The sequence below is a fragment of the Haliaeetus albicilla genome, chromosome 2 (assembly GCF_947461875.1).
Source record: "Haliaeetus albicilla chromosome 2, bHalAlb1.1, whole genome shotgun sequence".
NCBI classification, from domain to species: domain Eukaryota; kingdom Metazoa; phylum Chordata; class Aves; order Accipitriformes; family Accipitridae; genus Haliaeetus; species Haliaeetus albicilla.
The window spans coordinates 31,847,295-31,862,201 of record NC_091484.1 but is presented as its reverse complement, the minus strand read 5'-3'; the positions used below and the strand labels follow the sequence as shown (position 1 = coordinate 31,862,201).

Here is a 14,907-nt window from a genome sequence, read left to right as displayed (position 1 = left end):
TCAACTTTCTCAAGTAAAGATTTGTAGAAACTGGCTTCTGGTTCACCAACTTCCAGGCCAAAGCAGATTTTACAGCCAAGTTATAAATATTTGAAAAATGGGGAGCATCACGGTAATGCTGACACATCCCTAACCATAGAGGCATAAGCGGCACAATGTTATAATCTGGCAGTGCTGTTTTGACAGTGGTTATATGATAATGCAATTCAGGCCTGGACCACTTTTAGCTAAATGTATCAATATGAAGCTCATTTACTTAGACCTTCATGTAGTCATTCACATTAAAAATCTCTAGCACTCTGATATATAGATCAAGACAGTTTCTTTCTCCCTGATTTATACCAGACAGCTATATGTTAAAGTACACAATAAATAGGCAGAGTATTAAATTGCTGAGGTGGTGTTTCCTCAGCCTTTTCTTCAGACCACCATTTACTAAACAATATCATAAGAGCTATATATCCTTCGGAGTGTTAATATGTAACCAGAACAAACAGAGGACATAGGAAAGGTGGAGAAAAGTTAGATATATAAGCAAGAAAAAGTGAGTTATTGATTTTATTGACTGGTCTGTTAACTTCTGACATTGCAATAAAGCCTTATTTATTTGTATACAGAAGACTCAATTACATAGATACATATCATTTTAACAACTGGGTTATTTACAGGAGAATTGCAGCTTCATAAATAATATAGACCTGTATTTCTCAAGCTGATGTTTATCCATTGTTACCATTTAGGGAGTTGTGGTGTCCACAAATGCTCTTTGGAGGAAAGTCATTAGAATAACATTAAGTAAAACCAATGCTATTATAATACATGTGCGAAGTACACTATCACATACAAGTGGTGTGCTTCACAGTGGCTATTGAATCCTGACTAAAACCTATTGCATCCTGTCTTCTGTATACGACTGTCATATGAATGTCAATTGTACACATTATGGTAAAGGACTGGATTTTCTGTTGAAGGTCTTTAAATACCATTTTAACCGAGAAGATGGTAAGTATGGATATAAGTATTTTTGGGTTTGTTGTTTTTGGTTTTTTTTAGTGTTTTCACTTTAGATGAAGTTTTGAATCCAGACATCTCTTACTGAGTGAAATCTACTTAGTGTGTTATCACCTGTATAATCAACAGACCCTACAGAATAACAAGGGGAGCGATCTGAGTGATGGTTAATGGAATGGCTGTGACCAGAACCTCACTTGAACTGTATAGCCAGTAGTCAGCAAATATTATTTTCTCCAGTAGTCCTTCAGTAGCCAGTATGTGGAAAGAGTTAAGGAGAGGCAAGATGATGAGAGTAGGACCTTTTTGTGCCAGTGTGAGGATGCAAGGAAGACATGTAGTGGCTTTGTCCCACAGACAACAAGAAGTTATCCTAGAGATCTGAGTGCAGATTCCTTCAATGTGGAGGAAAGGCAACTCTAGAGCCCAATTGCACAGACATTGCACCATGTCCAACATATGCGTTTGCCCTAAAGATAGGGTAGTGTTGGAGGATAAGAAGTCTGTGACTGGAGGAAGTGGCATGCTGGCAATACCTGCCAATTCAACCACTCTAATTGACGTGCTTCTTTGGTCCAGGACTCCTCTAAGCTCTGAGGGCCCAACAACACTCTGCATGTGAGACGGAAAGAGCTGCTGAAGGTCTCTCAGGAATTCTGTGGTGGTTGGGCATTGAGCCTAATTCTTGCTTTTGCCAGATTAGCACTTGATCTTTCTTTCCTTTATGGCAGCCGTAAGGAACAGACGGTGGAAGTGTTGGCTATTTCAAACCAAACCTGGCTGTCTTTTGCATATCCTCCAAGCCAGGAGCACTAAAAGAAGACATTAAGAAATTGAGGTGTTGGAGTGTGTCCAGAGAAGGGCAACCAAGTTGGTGAGGGGCCTGGAGCATAAGTCTTATGAGGGCGGCTGAGGGAACTGGGGCTGTTTAGTCTGGAGAAAAGGAGGCTGAGGGGAGACCTTATTGCTCTCTACAACTACCTGAAAGGGGGTTGTAGTGAGGTGGGTGCTGGTCTCTTCTGTCAGGTGGCTGGAGATAGGACGAGAGGAAATGGCCTCAAGTTGAGGCAAGGGAGGTTTAGATTGGATATTAGGAAAAATGTTTTTACTGAAAGGTTTGTCAGGCATTGGAACAGGCTGCCCAGGGAAGTGGTTGAGTCACCATCCCTGGAGGTATTCAAAAAGGGAGTAGACAAGGCACTTCAGGACATGGTTTAGTGGTATCGTTGATGGTTGGACTCGATGATCTTGAAGGTCTTTTCCAACCTAAATGATTCTATGATTCTATGAAGATATCAAGAAGGTGATAGCAATCCACTTCCATAAAGCACATCAGGTGTGCTGAACCATTTTTTGGCTGCCAGAGGATCTAACTTGTAGGAAAGGTGGGCCCAGGGTCCTCTTTGCTCCAGGTCCTCTGTGCTCCACTGTGACCAGACACAAGACAGCTTCTGCCTAGAAGCAACACAGCTGTGTTAGAGTGGCATACAGTGTGTGTGTATAGAGCACTATGTAAGCACAGCTGTGCGGCTTCCACACCAGGACTGGCTTCTGTCAGCTCAGCTGGGAGTATGGACAAAGAAGTTCAAATCTGTTTTTCTATATGTACCTCTAGACATTGTTTTATTTTTTTGTAAATATAGCTAGATTCTTCCAAAAGGTTACATGGGTCAAAATCAGATGACAGAGCTCTTACAGAAATATAGAATAGTTAAAAAATGCTTTCTTTAAAAGCATTTTCAGCATTTAGCTGTGGATGCCCCATCCCTGGCAGTGTTCAAGGCCAGGTTGGATGGTGCTTTGAGCACTGTGGTCTAGTGGAAGGTGTCCCTGCCCATGGCAGGGGGGGTAGAACTAGATGATCTTTAAGGTCCCTTCCGACACAAACCCTTCTATGATTTTTATGATTTTTAGAAGGAATCAGCAATTAGGTTTAGCCCAACTCCAAATTATGTTTAGTAGGCACGTACACATAGCCTGAGATCTGACATAATCCTCAAAATAAATAATATGACAAATGGAAGCTGATGCAGGTTTTGTGTTGTTGTGTAATGGAGTTAGAATAATGACAGGACAATAATATAATAGAATTCTGCAAAGCCCTCACTCTACTTGACTTTAAGTGGAAGTAAAATCTTAGAAATGAGAGGACAATAAAATAATGCTTTGCAAAAAGGATAAAAGAATAATGTTACCTAAGTCTATTAGTGACATAACACACTATGAATGCACTTAAATTAATAGCATCTTTTACCAGTAGATATTTTTCAATTACTGGAATGCTGAAAAAATAAACAGAACAGTAATATAAAAATGAAAGGGATGTAGGAAACTGATTTGTTTAAAAATATGTATCTATATATAGAGAGACATACCTATATATATATGAACACAAGCATTCTCAGGGATTAGAAACAGTTTGTGTATTCTGTATAATTTAATCCTGTTAGGATGTATCTTAGTGCCCTCTCTCACTCTTTGAGGGAAGTTGCCTGCCACTTTGTATTTTGGCAAAGCTAAGTTGTGCAGCTTCTTTGTGCTTTTTTCCTTCCTGCACGGCATATTGTTACAAAGAGGTCTTGCCATGACAAGGCATTACTAACCAGGAGATCTTTCATGCAGTATGACTGTCCTAGGATATATGCTTGTTACATGTAAAGCTTTTTTAACCTGTGGTGTATTCTTAAACCTTTCCTAGAGAACTAATCCAACACGTGTGAAATCAGGTGGGAGTTTGACTCACATAAAGGCAAGATCAATGTATTACAGGAATAGTATCCAAATGTTTGTAAACCACTTCGTTATTTCCCAGAACATCTGTTTTAGTGTATTTTTAGTGTGCAAAAGACCATCTTGGTAGTTGCTGCAGAGTGTTTCTTTATCATGTCTGGTAAATAGCTGGTCAAATTCGGGAGGCAGACAGGATGATAATGCTGACTGCTAGTTCTTTAGGTCTTTTTTATATTTCTAGCTTTTGATCTACAGAGGAGGGAGGGAATGGAAGTGTGTGTGAGGGTGGGAACCTTGCTGTGTGTTTTTAAACTTGGTTTAGTGATGGTCAAGCTTGACATAGCTTGCAAGACGTGGCCAGCAGACTGAATGCTCCTTAAAAACAGATAAAGTGTTTGGGAACTCCTGGCAAAAGCTCCTTGTAAATAGTCACTACAATTGATTTTGGACAATAATAAAGAGGCAAAAGTTAATTCACTTCAGGATTTATAAGGTCTGGAGGCATGCATACCATGAGTTTCTGCAGCTCCCAGCCAAGAATTTCATTTGAAATAATGGCTCACCCTGCTGAGCCACATCATGAGAACTTGCTGCAGATATCAAATGGCACAAGCTGCTTTTGAAGGGGGAGGGCTGTTGAATTTTTGTAGCTAGGAATTTCTGAACGTACATGTGCAACTAAATAGGTTTATAATGTAGGCTTACCAGTTTTGTGATTTAGTCTGATCTAGGAGCGTGGTCTCCTGCATACAGAGTTGCTGCCACTGTTAAGGTTTCCTCCTGGATCTCGACTGGACTCCTACAGTACACTGCTCTGTGGGATGGCTCTTTCAAGAGTCTCAATAAAGTCTGAACAGCTGAACAACCTGTAATGAGACACTTGATGGAGCTGCCCCACAGGGCTGTGTAAAGACCACAGCAGAGAGCGTGAAATTGTTAAAGACACCACAGGGGTGAAACCAGACAGTGAACTCAGTAGCAAGAGTGGTAAACCACTGTTGCTTGACCACACTTGCTGGTCAGAATGCTCCAGTAGGAGTTTACATATGTTGTGGAGTGCATTTTGCTGAACGCTGGATCTGCTGAAGATGTAAGTGCCAGCTGCTTTTACTGGGTTTAATTGAACGTTTCCTCCCTTAACTGGATATTCCTCATTCACCGAACCAGATGATATGAATTTCTGAACAGGCTCTCAGAGGACTAGTAGGGACACTAGGTTCATCCCCTCCCCACCTCACAGTTTTTTGCTTTCCAGTCCCTGGAAGGTGTCAAAGCTGCAAGTTAAATTTCTGTCATCAGCCACCTACCTGTGCCCTATCCTTTGTAAAAAAAGATCTATTAATGTAACTTGTAAAAAGCAAAAGATGCCAGACATGCTACCCTTTTCTTCCACCCAGAAGCCTGAATTACTGTGCACCAGAGGCTGTCCACATGCATTGCCTGGCCTTCAGTAGCCTGTAGTGCCAGCAGGCAAGCCCATAATATGTAAATTGTGCAAGGTTCCCAAGGCAAACAGCAATGTATGTCATTATAAGGTATCATCATAGTCTACCTTATTCTGGGGAGGGTACAGGAATCAGATGGGGAGGGTGAGTGTCAGGAAGTTGAATTTTTGGTGGAAAGCTTGCCCTCTGCCCTGTTAGGAATAAAAACACATGCATAGGTAAATGCTGTAAAAATCATACAGAAATCTTAGTTAGCTATAAAGATGGCAAACTGTAGCAGTTGTTCCAAAAGAGATGTTTTTTAATGTCCTCACTCTTTGGCATTTAGTAAGCTTCCAGGCATGGAAAGAAAGGAAATTTTAATCTAGAGAAGCCTCCTGCCCTTCTTAGCTAGGGATCAGCTGCCCAACATGAAATAATAATGCATTCAACTGTCCATCTTCTGGTAAGTAACCTTTATCATCATTGCATTCACCAGCATTAACAGCAAACAGTGAGTATGAAATGTTGTATGAATTCAGGGAAAACTGATAGGGTCTTTGTGACCTTAATGTGATTATATTTGTGCTAATGCATACAGTATAAAAGAAACCAGAACTCTCAATATGAAGGGTCCAATTCATAAAAAATGTATGTATCATTAACAAGGGATTTCTATGCACTGTACTTAGGGGGTGAAGAAAAGTAGAATGAGTCTATTTTGAATAAAGAACATACTTTTGCAATTATATCCTTTCACCTTTACTGCAGTAGCAATGCTTCTTTTCTCACATGAAGTATCTGAAGTGGAAGAATATTGACATAGGCACCAATAAGAAAAAAACTTCACTTGGGGAAAAGAGAAAGAAGAAAAGATAAGATAATGAAAGAGGAGCAAAAATAAAGATGGGAAAGAAGAAAATTTAAAGCAGTTGGGAGAGCTGGGTTTTTGTGTTATCTGTGATTTTTGTGCCTTGGTATGGTAGTTTGTTTGGTGGTAAATATAACTGGTGGTTGCCCAGGAGAAGTTCTCTGTAACATGAATCACTTTAATAACCTGATTTTCATTATAAACAGTCATGGAGTTTTAATGTTATCAGTCCTGATCCAGAAAGATGCAGGTGCGTAAATACAAGCCAAGCTCTGTGCATATGGGTAATGAGCACAGCGATTTCGGCTACCTTATGTGTCTTGTGGGAGAAGATCCTTTAGGAGAAAATATCCCCAGGGACCAGGTGAAGGCGAGATTTTGTGCTCTGCTGGCAGAATGATTTCAAGCTCTGCAGTGATTTTGGTAGCTTTGCAGTAGCAACTGCGTGGCAGTTTCAGATAAGTATAAAACTGTGGGGGTTTACTTGCTTAAGTACTGAATGATACAGTCAGCAAAGCAAATCTGCTCTATTCATTCTGCTGTCTAATTCAGTCCATTTTGTATGCAGGATTTTTAGCTTTTCTGTACAGGATATTGCATTGACATATATGTCAATATGGTAGATCAATATGGCATTTCCTTATCACACCACAAACATTTTCAAAGGTAAACTAGAAGCTTTTTGTACATAGGTAGGGGAAAATTAAGAGTGAGAGTTATGTAAGTTGAGACACTCTGACACTGTGGAAGATAAGCACAGTGCTTGTATGTTGTGCTAAAATGATCGAACAGTAAAATAATGATATTGACATTGTAACATTGTTAGGTTTCAGAGTTAACAGGAGGTGGTTGGTAATTCTGCACATACCCAGATCTCTACTTACGTGGTTTTCTTTGTGAGGCTGAAATTGCTGCCAAAAAAATTAAAAGTTTAGAATCTGAAGTAGAGCTCAGCAGGAAAAGGTGAATTGCTTAATGATCTGTGGGATAACCTGATACTTTTTTTTAGCTTTATACAATCCACATGAGTGAATTGCATGCCACACCTTGGTCATGGACTGGAAGAAGACAACTGTCTGACTACTAAAATTAAATATTAGAAGTCCAAGCTTAAATTCATACCTTTCAGTGGATGATTCATTATTCTCATTTAATTTCTGAGCTTGATTTTCTTTGCTGAGGTAACGGGAATATCTCCTCTGATAACCGTAGGATAATACCAATGTAAAACGGATTCAGCATAAAATCTCAATTTTCTCTCCTGCAAGTATTGTAAAATTTAGATGTGTTTGTGAAATTCTGTGTAGCAATCTGATTACTAAGGTTTTATGATGAGGTGATTTGGAAAGGCTTCCTACCTACGTGTCCACCCTCTGAGGCAGCAGGAAAATGAAAATAGCAAAATTAAAAGCCACAATATGATGCTTCGTGGCAGAATGAGGATTGTTTGGAGGGAATGTTACGTTTTTTCATTATCAGCTGCATCTTTTTCTTTCAGCTATTAAATTTTGTTCAGCAAGATTGCTCCTGGTATAATTGCTGACAATTAAGGGTTCATTTAATGAAGAGCTGAGTTACTTTAATTGGAGATGATGGACTTTCACACACCATACCTGGTAATTTGAATATTATCAGTCAGTCTATTTAATTTCTTTTAAAAAGTTATCTTTTTTTCTCCTGATAATATGGCCTATGATCTAAATGCAGCTATATTACATGCTCAGACTATGAGTTTATTAGTTTTAAAAATGTAAGACTATTTTTTCTCACAGGTAGTATTTTCACTTTAATGATTTCATTCTTAAAGCTGTATCTTTAATGTGGGTTAGCTCAATGAGTAAGAAAAGTCTACTTTTGATTTCTTATTGTTACAGTTACTGAGAGATAAATACAAGTAATTTAATGTCACATTGTGGAACTGTATCTAAGGATTTTAATATGAACTGTTGCTTGAAATGCTGTGTTCTTTTATAAATGTTGATTCCTTTAAAATATTTGTTTAAATGGGTATCTCAGAAGGGTTTTTTGATTACTGAAAATCTGGCATTATTAAATTTGATCCTGCTTGTTTTTCAAAGCATTGAGTACTAAAGAGAGGTGGCGTAGCATCTCCCCAGTTCTGATACAAATGTGAGACACACTGAATTCATTCTTGAAGACCGCAAGGAGGTTATTTATGTCCAGATCATCTGCTGAGGCTAGTCCTGTGTTGTGGTTTGAGCATTAGCTTTGAGTGAGCTTTGGTTCAGAGTTTGAGAGGAGACGCCAGTGTGCATTGTGCCTTTGAGCAGGCACAAGCACACACATCTGCAGATGAACCAGGAGGTCCAGGACAGAGCTGGATGTGTGTCTTTAATGCACCTCATCATATATCCTGTAATGTTCTTCAGTACAGTCACGTTTGCCAGTCAGCTGCAGGTTCCCTGCAAGCATGAGACATCACGTGAGACAAGGGCTGCTGGGATGGGCAGTGCATCCGAGTGCAGAGTGCTGAGGAGCACATGCAGGTTCACCTTGCCAGAGCTGCTGGTAGCCCTAGAGCAGCCAAGGAGTCACAGAGCAGTTTTGTGTTTTGACCCATGCTTTCCTGAACAGTGTAACTGCAGCTGAGGAGATCTAGGTGCCTAAATGGTGCTGATTTGAGAATCCAGATCCGAGTCCCTCTGTCCATTAGTTGCTTATCTGTAAAGCGGGGGTTAGAGCATTCTCTCCTTTGCAGGGCACTGGGAGGTAAAGACATTTAGAACTGAATTACCTGTTGTTTTGCTGAAGATGTGTAGGAAACAAAAAGGAAGGAAACTGTGGAAAGCCTGGTTGTAACTAGTGCGTTTACAGTTGGAATTTTGTATGACGCTTGGAGGCCTTGAGATGTGGATTTTTTTTATTTCTTTCTGATGTTTCTCTTGTGGTTTTCTCATTTTTAAACCAGGTATTGTTCAACAAGTTTTTTTCCTTGATTTGGGGGGATATTTTTTTTCTTCTTTTTCATAAGGGGAGAAGATGGTTGCCTTTGTCTTACGTAGCTTTATTTTAAATAATATTTTATTTTAAGAGGTTATTTTACAATGTTTAGAGTGCACTTCAATTTTTTATTGTGTCATGCCCTTCTAGCCCCTTGGCGGGATGAGAGGTGAGTGTATGTATTATATAATTTATAATTAATTTATGATGAATCACATATGATGAATGCTGCTTATTAAATATTAAATCCTTGTCTACAGTCATGGCTGTACCATGGCAGCAGGACTACTGTCTGTTCATACGGTACTACTGAGCAAACTCATTGACTTAAGCTGTGATGGCAGCGCTCAGTTATAAGAGAAGTCTTAGCTCCCTGCCTAGGCAAACGGTGTTAAGGGGAATTATTTCTCTTTCCAGAGTAGGTGCCCTGTTACTGCCTTCTCCCTGCCCCTTGTGCATGAGCAATTGGAGGTGTAATGAGTACAATCTCTCCAAAGCATAGTTGAGAACAGAGGAGGTGCTTTGGTAGCTCCCCAGCTCCATAGGGACTGCTATGAGTCCTGGTTCCTTGCCACCATGCCCCTTGCTGATAGAAGGCTGGGCAGTGCTGGAGGATAGCCTAACAGGAGGTAACAGCCTGGATCAGGACAGGTGGAAAATCTAGGCTAGATTTTGACAGGCCATTTTTATTAGTGAGGACTGGAATTTGGACAGGGGAATAATTTACCTGCAGAGGTCATTCCAGCATCTGGAATTAATGAACTCCCAAATAAAGGCACTAAAACAGAGGGGAAAAACAATGCAGGGGATTGTGCACTGCCAGTTTTGGGCAATGGTCTTAATGAAGGTATTTTTCCAAATTAGTAGCAAAGAGTCTGTGAATCAGAAATAGAAGCTGTGACACAGAGCTCTCACGACTCCTCAGATCCTCTGAAATCAGTGGAATCCACCCGGTCAACATTATAAGGCAGAAAAAGAAAAGTAGCCTTCTACCAGTGTTTTGTGCTCGGCTTTGCCTTCTTGGGAGCTTTGACCTATGCGTCTGTCGTAGCTTAACCCCAGCCAGCAACTAAGCACCACACAGCTGCTCACTCACTTCCCCCCACCCAGTGGGATGGGGGAGAGAATCGGAAGGAAGAAGATAAAACTCATGGGTTGAGATAAGAACAGTTTGATAGAACAGAAAGGAAGAAAATAATAATGATAATAATAATAATAATACTAAAATGACAATAATAATAGAAGAATTTGAATATACGAAACAAGTGATGCACAATGCAATTGCTCACCACTCATCAACCGATGCCAGTTTGCTCCTGAGCAGCAATCCCCCCCAGGCCAACTCCCCCCAGTTTATATACCGGGCATGACATCACATGGTATGGAATACCCCTTTGGCCAGTTTGGGTCAGCTGTCCTGGCTGCGTCTCCTCCCGACTTCTTGTGCCCCTCCAGCCTTCTTGCTGGCTGGGCATGAGAAGCTGAAAAATCCTTGACTTAGTCTAAACACTACTTGGCAACAACTGAAAACATCAGTGTGTTATCAACATTCTTCTCATACTGAACCCAAAACATAGCACTATACCAGCTTCTAGAAAGAAAATTAACTCTATCCCAGACGAAACCAGGACAGCGTCTTGCTGAAGATAGCATACAGCAAGGAACAAATGCTGTTGCTGTGTGTGATGCAACAGAACTTAACCCTGAAATCCTCGCTTCGCTCTATTTACTGCCAGCCTGGCAGGCAGATTTTCCTGCATGTTTTGAAAAAAGTCTTGACTCTTGATTGGCTGTTATAGCAGGTAGATTAGAATAAGCCTGAGAGGAAATGTGAGATTTTCGGCACGCATGATTTCATATAAGGTGGCCATGTAAGACCACATTCATGCATGTGAAAGTGTGTGATGGTTGCTGAGATGCCTGCATGGTATGGAAAGTGAGCTAGAAGCAGCAGGCAGAGCATTGGAGGACTTAAATAAAAAGATGTATCATCTGTGATGAGTGACCAGTATGAAAGGAATGTAATCAAAAGTGATTCCAATTAGTGCAATGCAAAAGGAAAGGAGTGTAATTAATTTTGGCTTTATTTTATGGCCCTGTGTAACCCACTTGTACTACATATAGCTTGTGAGATGAAATATTGCAAAATCCTTAGGGTACAGATAACAGAAAACAATGGTTCTTAGGATAGCTGCACCATGGAAAAAAAATACTAAAGCACAGGCATATTTCTTCAGAACTTCTTGTTTCCTGAGAGCTCAAGCTATAGTAATTGCAGTAAAATCTAATTCTAGTGAATATCTTACTCCAGTTTTGTTCTTCTCCCAAAGCTTTCATAGGACAATTTAATGACATGACAGATTATCAGGAGCTTGTTTTAATATTAATTAAATCACACACAAAGACAACATTCTCAGCCCTTAAAATTACATAAACAAAATTGGCTTATAAGATTTGATCTTAATGGGGAGTGATATATTCATTGGTATTGAGCCTTTGATCTAATATCACTTTATACATACAGCTGTGATGAGAAGATTAAAAAAAAACCCATAACAATATGTGGAAATTACCAAAGGTAAAAATGTGTTTAGTAACATAGCACTTTATTTTCTATAGGAGGAACCCATACTGGAGAAAACCTGTCTTTGGTCTTAGGGATGGCAGCAGCACTAGGACTGTAATGCATTTGAAAGAAACAGTTTTCACTGAATCTTGCATATCTAGTTACATTTCTTTCTTTTCAAGTAACTCAGATGAGTAAATTGCACATAAAAAATTTAGTGACTGGGTCTCTTTTTGCATGTTATTAGACAATTGTTGCAGTCCTCACCGATTATAGTAGGTCAGCTTATTATTAAATGACAGTGGTCATTAAAATGGCAAACATATTTTTATAGAATTCGCTTTATAAAATGTCAGCAAGTCTGTATGTTTTTATTAGTTCCAAATCAGATATTTCAATATACCATTCATAAGTATTCCCAAAGCAGTGTCCATTTCTGACTTTTTGAGACCACACAAAAATATTACAGATTAATCAGATTTTCAGATTTCTGCATAACTCTGCACATTTATTGTTTAATCTTATTCTAAAATCCTCTTATGATTGACACCCTGCTGTAGAGATAGAAGTCAATTGAATAATATGTAGCAGTCAATTTTATTTGTACCTTAATGTGCTGAAGGTTTTTTTTGGGGGGGTGCGGTGGGGTGTTTTGGTTTTTTTCCACATTTCCATTATTTATAAGTCTGTCCCCTTGGAGAATATATAGAAGAATTTGTTTTAAATGAGCTGATAATACCCTCTTTAAAATTTATAAGTATGACAGAAATCGTATCCTTTTTCCTTACCATGCCAGGGTGTGCCAATAAACTGGTTCTGAATTATCTTGCACTTGCTATTCATAGGACAAACATTGGAAAAGAGCATCTTGTTAAGGTTTACTTAAGATGAAATTTCAACTGCTCATCAGAAAAAACTAACAGAACAGGAGCTATCATACCAACCAGGAAACCTGATGCTGTTACCAGGGTTTTCCTTTTAAGAGACCACAGTACTCTTGCAGCTACTTTTGATACTTGCTATCATTCTTCAGCTTCAAAGATAAATGTGGGCCTGATCGTGCCATCAGGGCTGAAAAACTGTGAATCAATGCAAGTCCTTTACCCGAAGGAAATGGAGGATTGGGACGTAGTTTTGAAAACATCTTGGTACTTTCTTACAACTGATAGGATGTTTTTCTTTCTCTTTTTCCTTTCCAAATCTGTATTGCGGACTTCAGCGAAATCCTGTAGGGCTGGACTGTGTTCGGTACTTAGCAAGTCATTAGTGCCCAGCATATAGTTCGATTGTTGGATATTGATCATCTCAATAAATGCTGGAAATTCTTGGTTTCACAGAATTTTGCTTACCCCCCACATGCAATTTAGAAAACAAGCTGTCATTTGGAAGCATACCTGTTTTCAGTTTTCATCGTGCCTTTCTATTGCGCATAGTACAGCCTTTGCTGCTTCAGTAACTGACAAAAGAAAATACTTTATTAAGATACAAAGTAGATGTGACTTGATTGGTTTTTAGATAATTTTTGCTTTCAGAAATTAGAATGGCTGATGCTCACCTAAGCGTAAAAAATGCAGTTCCCACACACGCAGAGTGCTCATGTACTGTATGTAAATTGATGTATAATGCAACCCACATTAGCTGGGTTGATGATAGCTTCAGTTTCACTGCTGTCAGATTTTAGTAGCTCCTTGAATGAGTTTGCTGGTCTGAATGAATGTTAGCATAATTTATGCAGCTGATAAGTGATTTGAGTGCTTGAGTTATTGATAAAGCACTTTAACATATCATTTTCAGCTTGATGTTATGTGACATCAGAGTAGAAGGTAATGTGGCAGTCCCCAGGCTTGATATTAAAGTCAATCTGCTCTGTGGATTTCAGAGGCCAGAGGAAACACAGTGCTGCCTGACACGAGTCCAGCAGACCAGCACCAACCTGGTCAGTCCCATCCCGCGTTCCCTGTTGGGCCTCAGGTCAGTATCTTTTCTTTTGAATAATCGAGACGTGCAATTTGATGAAAAGTAAATAACTGTGATTGATCATCTTTGATCTGTGTAATGTAGAAAATGTGATTCTGGCTGCATTTAGTGTTACAAAAAAGGAGCATGTGTGTATCATGTATGTTTTAAAAGTTATTTGTTTGGAAAGATTAGCTTTTTGTATGTTTTTCTAAAATAAAACCTAAGTAGTTTTGTATATTTAGGAGTTTAAATTATTTGAATTTCTTATATAAGTTACTTTTTAAATATGTGTCATAATTTAACATTAAAAAGCTCGTGCAATTTTAATGCAACCTTATTGGCTCTGACAGTTCTGCCTGTCACACACAGCTCCTGCATTAGTAAAGGCATTTCATTATCTTTTATGCCAGGTATCTGTTTTCTTTAGAGCAAAATGTAGGCATAATAGTATGGCATTCAAATGTATAACATTTTGAAAGATTTCCCATATGATGTCAGAATGTTATCCAAGTTTAACCATACTCTAAGAAGATATTCAATGTTCCTCCACTTCTCAGGACAGTCTTGGTCCACATAGCTTCTCGTAATTGTTACTATAGTGTCTTCTGCTTTTACCAATCAGTATACAACTGGGAAAATTTGGGAAATGTTGGCATTTAGGTACTTGTAGGCTGACTTGAGTTAGGCTGCCTTGTGTTCATAAATTATATTTGTTGCATGTGTAATGAATTTTCCAGTCTAGATTCAACTGGGATTGCTACCATGCTACATGACTTGAAGGCTTACAGCTTCAGCCTGTCAAGTTTGTCAAAACTTTCTGTGTTGGTGAAAATGTATGCTTTAAGATATTGGAAGCAGTGTCTGTCTATAAAGGAACAACGAAAGGATCCCAAGCCAGAAGAGTTTTAAGCGTGTAATACTGAGTTATGCACAGTAAAATAGGCTTGCTCTCTGTGTTTTGTTACAGCCATTACTGACAGCCCAACAGTTAGCCTCAGCAGTAGCAGGGGTGATGCCAGGAGGCACTCCAGCCCTGAATCAGCCGATCCTTATTCCTTTCAACATGGCTGGGCAGCTGGGGGGCCAACAAGGACTCGTCCTAACTCTACCTACAGCAAATCTCACCAACATCCAAGGGCTGGTAGCAGCAGCTGCAGCAGGAGGCATCATGACTTTGCCATTGCAAAATCTACAAGGTAAGTCATGTTTATCATTTTTCTAATAGGTTCTTTTGCTTGTTTGTTTCACTTTATCTCTCTCCTTTAAACCGAGTGATCTCTTTTTCCAATGAAGTGTTGCTTTTGATGTGTCTTGAAAGTTAATACTTGGATTGTTTTTGAATACTTGAGGGATACTTAAGGGATATTCATATTTTTATAAAAACA

The 14,907-nt window shown here is 39.3% G+C and overlaps 1 protein-coding gene across 2 annotated transcripts in view; it reads left to right on the top strand.

Moving 5' to 3' along the window:
• The window catches only part of POU6F2 (POU class 6 homeobox 2), a 324,761-nt gene that overhangs the window by 124,026 nt on the left and 185,828 nt on the right, over nucleotides 1–14,907 (top strand). For both annotated transcript variants that reach the window (XM_069769722.1, XM_069769713.1), the window contains exons 3-4: nucleotides 13,443–13,534; nucleotides 14,490–14,718. In XM_069769722.1, the coding sequence (XP_069625823.1) occupies nucleotides 13,443–13,534; nucleotides 14,490–14,718 (321 nt within the window). The remainder of the gene's footprint in view (nucleotides 1–13,442; nucleotides 13,535–14,489; nucleotides 14,719–14,907) is intronic.